Raw genomic sequence first — 3,647 nt, forward strand, 5'->3', positions numbered from 1 at the left:
GAGATGCCCATGAATTTCTGAAGACGGTGCTGCATGTTCCTCAGCCAGGAGCCCTTGGGGTTGTCGACTTGGTCAAAGAGCTCGTTTTCACCGAACGAAAACGCCGGGATGAGCGAAACTCTGCCGAGGGAGGATGGGGAAACCGGGTCACTCACCCAGCGGAGTGAGGGTTAGCTTCCCAGAGGAAATCACGAGGGATGCGGATGTCTTTCGGTTCAAAAGCAAAAGCCTGCTATCAGGGTCCCACCCTGCCCTTGGACTGGAGATAAAGTGGAGGCTAGTGGCAATGTTGGCAGAGCAGACACAGAGGCACCCCAGGATGATAACTCCACGGGCAGGAGTCAGTCCTTCTCCCAGTTTAGCAAAGGAGGTTTAACCTGGCCCAGAGCAATCCCCGTCACTCCTTGCTGTGACTAACCGGAGGGCTATTCGGGGAGAGGACCATTTTGTGGACTCCAGGCCAACCTGAAGCAAAACCAATGGGCTTTGCTTTTTTTATGCCTGAGCTACTGCACTCAATGGAGAGACACCCCTGACCTCAGTGGGCTTTGGAGTTGGTCCTTCGAGGTACCAGCCTCCATTGGCATCACGGTACCCTTGGACCAGCTCTTCATTGCCCTCCTGCCGTGGATGTGGCAGGGAATTAGCCCTGTGGACAGACATCCTTCCCTCCCGGGGCTGTGGAAGCAGAAGGAGAGGTTCTTCAGAGCCAAGGTGCCCCAACATCTGTCCACAGACCCTCGCCGTGGTGTGCGGGTGAGCAGATTGGCATTGCTCTCTGCATTACCCATGCTCGATGGCCAGGCGAACAAATCCCTTTCTGTTTTTCAGCAGCAGTGTGAAGGCTCCAGGTCGTGCGTCCAGGGCCTCTTGTGCGCCTCCCACAGCGATGACCAGTATGTTCCCCCCTCCTGGTTTCCTCAGCACAGAGGAAGCGCTCTCCTTGTCTGATGCGATTAAACCTACGGGGGCACGTGACAAGAAAAGACGTTTAACACTCAATCCCTCAGTGATTGTGGGCAAGTCACTAAATCATTACTACCCACCTAGACTAGCACAGCCAACCGCCTCTAGACTAACACAACCTACCACCTCTAGACTAGCACAGCCACAGACACCACCACCCCCCCCCGCCTCTAGACTAGGACAGCCAACCACCCCTAGACTAACACAACCTACCACCCCTAGACTAACACAACCAACCACCTCTAGACTAGCACAGCCAACCACCCCTAGACTAACACAACCTACCACCTCTAGACTAGCACAGCCAACCACCTCTAGACTAGCAAAACCTACCACCTCTAGACTAGCAAAACCTACCACCTCTAGACTAACACAGCCAACCACCTCTAGTCCAACACTACCTAACACCTCTAGACTAGCACAGCTAACCACCTCTAGACTAACACAGTTAACCACCTCTAGACTAGCACAGCTAATCACCTCTCTCTACTTGTGTTTGTCTAGATCCCCTCAATGTGCCTGAAGGTTACTTCCTCCTCCTCCTCCATGTTTCTACACCACCAGAACTTATCCAACCTTGTCCAGCCCTAAATAAGCCGGCCCCTTTAAGGGAATTTGTGCTCAGCCTCATTAGAATGGGGCAAATCATTGACTTTTTGGTTCACTGGTTGAACCAAAACATTTAGTTTAAAGTCAACTCTCCAAGAAAATGTTATCATTTCCTTGCCCAATGACCTTTTCCCTGGACCCTGCCAAAAAAATAAATAACATCCTTTTCAGTTTGAAGGAAACATTTTGTTTTGATTCTGAAGATTTTCTGTTTTTAAGATTAAATTTATGCAGATTTGCACTCAAAACAGTAGCTCAAAGTAAAACCAAACCAAAAAACCACAGGGTATCATTCTGAAAATGGCAACACCTTTGTGAATTTTTTTCGAGCTTGTCTAAGTTTCTGCTTGTTGAAACCCTGAGGATTTGTGCTGAATTTGGCAAATAGTTTTGCTCGGCCTGAGCCTGCATTTTTCAGTGAATAAGCTCTTCATCCAAAAATGCTGTTCTGCTCCAAGGCTCACCGTGTGACAGTGACTTAAAATGAAGGGCACATCAAAAACACACATGGCAGAGGTTTAAAATTCAGTGGGATCCTTTTTTATTTATTTTTTGGGCGGCAATAACTCTTCTAAACACAGCGGGCACGTCTACACAAGATACTAGAAACGCACTAGGCTAATTCTACTGCGCATTTGCACACCATGGCGAAAGCCGTGCGAATGCACAGTGAAATTAGTCTATTATGCATTTGCATCACATAAAAAAGATGTGCAATAGCGCCGATGACGTGTTTAGCACCTGTTATTACAGGTGCTAAACTTGAGGATCTGTAATTGTGGGGCATTAATGCACATGTAGATGTGCCCAGTGTCATGACTCTTTATTGCTGATCCAAATAATTTTTTCACAGTAGATGCATGGGGCACTGCTTTTGTGTGGGATGTGGGGAAATTGGGAACTGAAAAGAGTGATGTCTCTGTCTACTGAACGTAGATAAGACATGTTTCTTGCTGTGAAGATCCCACCTAGACTGTAGTCACTGCTGTGAGTGCTGTGTGGTGTAGACAAACAGCATAGCCATGCAGGCAGCATAGCCATGGTAGCAAGGAGCGGATTGGGATATCAGGAAGGATTTGGCAATGGGGAAAGTGTTTGGCCGTCATGGTCAAGGAGACTGCTTTAAAAGCAGAGACATCACGGAGAAGGGGGCACTGATCCTCCGATGATTAATACCTTGAATAACAGGCAACAGCAGCCAACAGCACACGCTAAAGAGGCAGTGCTCAGATAGTGCAGGGGCTGTTGTGGCCTCCTGAACCACAGCTGAATTTCTCCCCCATGTATTTCCTTGCTTCATAACCTGGCTGCTTCTCCTGTCAGCTCGTTCTGTTGGGCTCTGGACGGTGTCGGGTGTGCTGCGGATGCCTCTGCCCCAGGCCTGCGAGAGCGCAGCTGCAAGCTGATGGATGGGAATTGGGGCAGCACTTGGGAACGAAAAGCCCACTCCTCCCGGAGAAAGCCTTCAGTGGAGTTTTAAGCATGAGAATAATGCGGCATGATCAGAGTCCTGGTCCTCCATACCCACTACACAGGCTGTCCTAGTGGGGGCTGTAATAAAGTTTGGACAAACCCTTGGAGGAATCGTATTATAACCCAAACTATGGCTGCACGTGTCTCCATCTCCCTCATGTCACAAACACCACCGCTGACCTCCACGAGACCGCCTGCGTGCTCAGAGTAAAGCAACGTTTAAGTTGGGGTTTTTAACCCTTTTAGACCCCAGGCACCCTTCGTTAGGCTGAGAACCCCTCTCACAAAATGCCAGCTCTTGGTTTTCCCTTGGTTTTTTTGGCTGCAGAAAAATAACAGAGCAATTCTTCCATTGCAAAGAGCTCAGAAAGCCCACAGCAGGGCAGAATGGCTTAAACACTATGGCTTCCTATTTGAGAGTGCTGGGCTGATCTTGCAAATCACATTTGCACAAGTAACCGTGCTAACACTGTGCGGCACCCTTGAAAGGATATCAAGGTGCCCCAGGATGCCCTGGCACTGTCGGAGAATCACTGGCTGCAGTGCTTTGCTGGGTTAGGACCTAAAAGACTCCTGGGCTGCTGGTGGTGAATAAGCAG

General features: G+C 49.2%; 1 protein-coding gene across 1 annotated transcript in view; it reads right to left on the minus strand.

The window, feature by feature from the left end:
• The window catches only part of MOGAT2 (monoacylglycerol O-acyltransferase 2), a 50,570-nt gene that overhangs the window by 5,501 nt on the left and 41,422 nt on the right, over positions 1 to 3,647 (minus strand). Inside the window, 2 exon segments of the mRNA XM_006021965.2 lie at positions 1 to 120; positions 788 to 962. The exon segment at positions 1 to 120 is cut by the window's left edge and continues 25 nt beyond it. Of these exon segments, the coding sequence (XP_006022027.1) occupies positions 1 to 120; positions 788 to 962 (295 nt within the window).

This window comes from Alligator sinensis, unplaced genomic scaffold, assembly GCF_000455745.1.
Source record: "Alligator sinensis unplaced genomic scaffold, ASM45574v1 scaffold1008_1, whole genome shotgun sequence".
Classification (NCBI taxonomy): domain Eukaryota; kingdom Metazoa; phylum Chordata; order Crocodylia; family Alligatoridae; genus Alligator; species Alligator sinensis.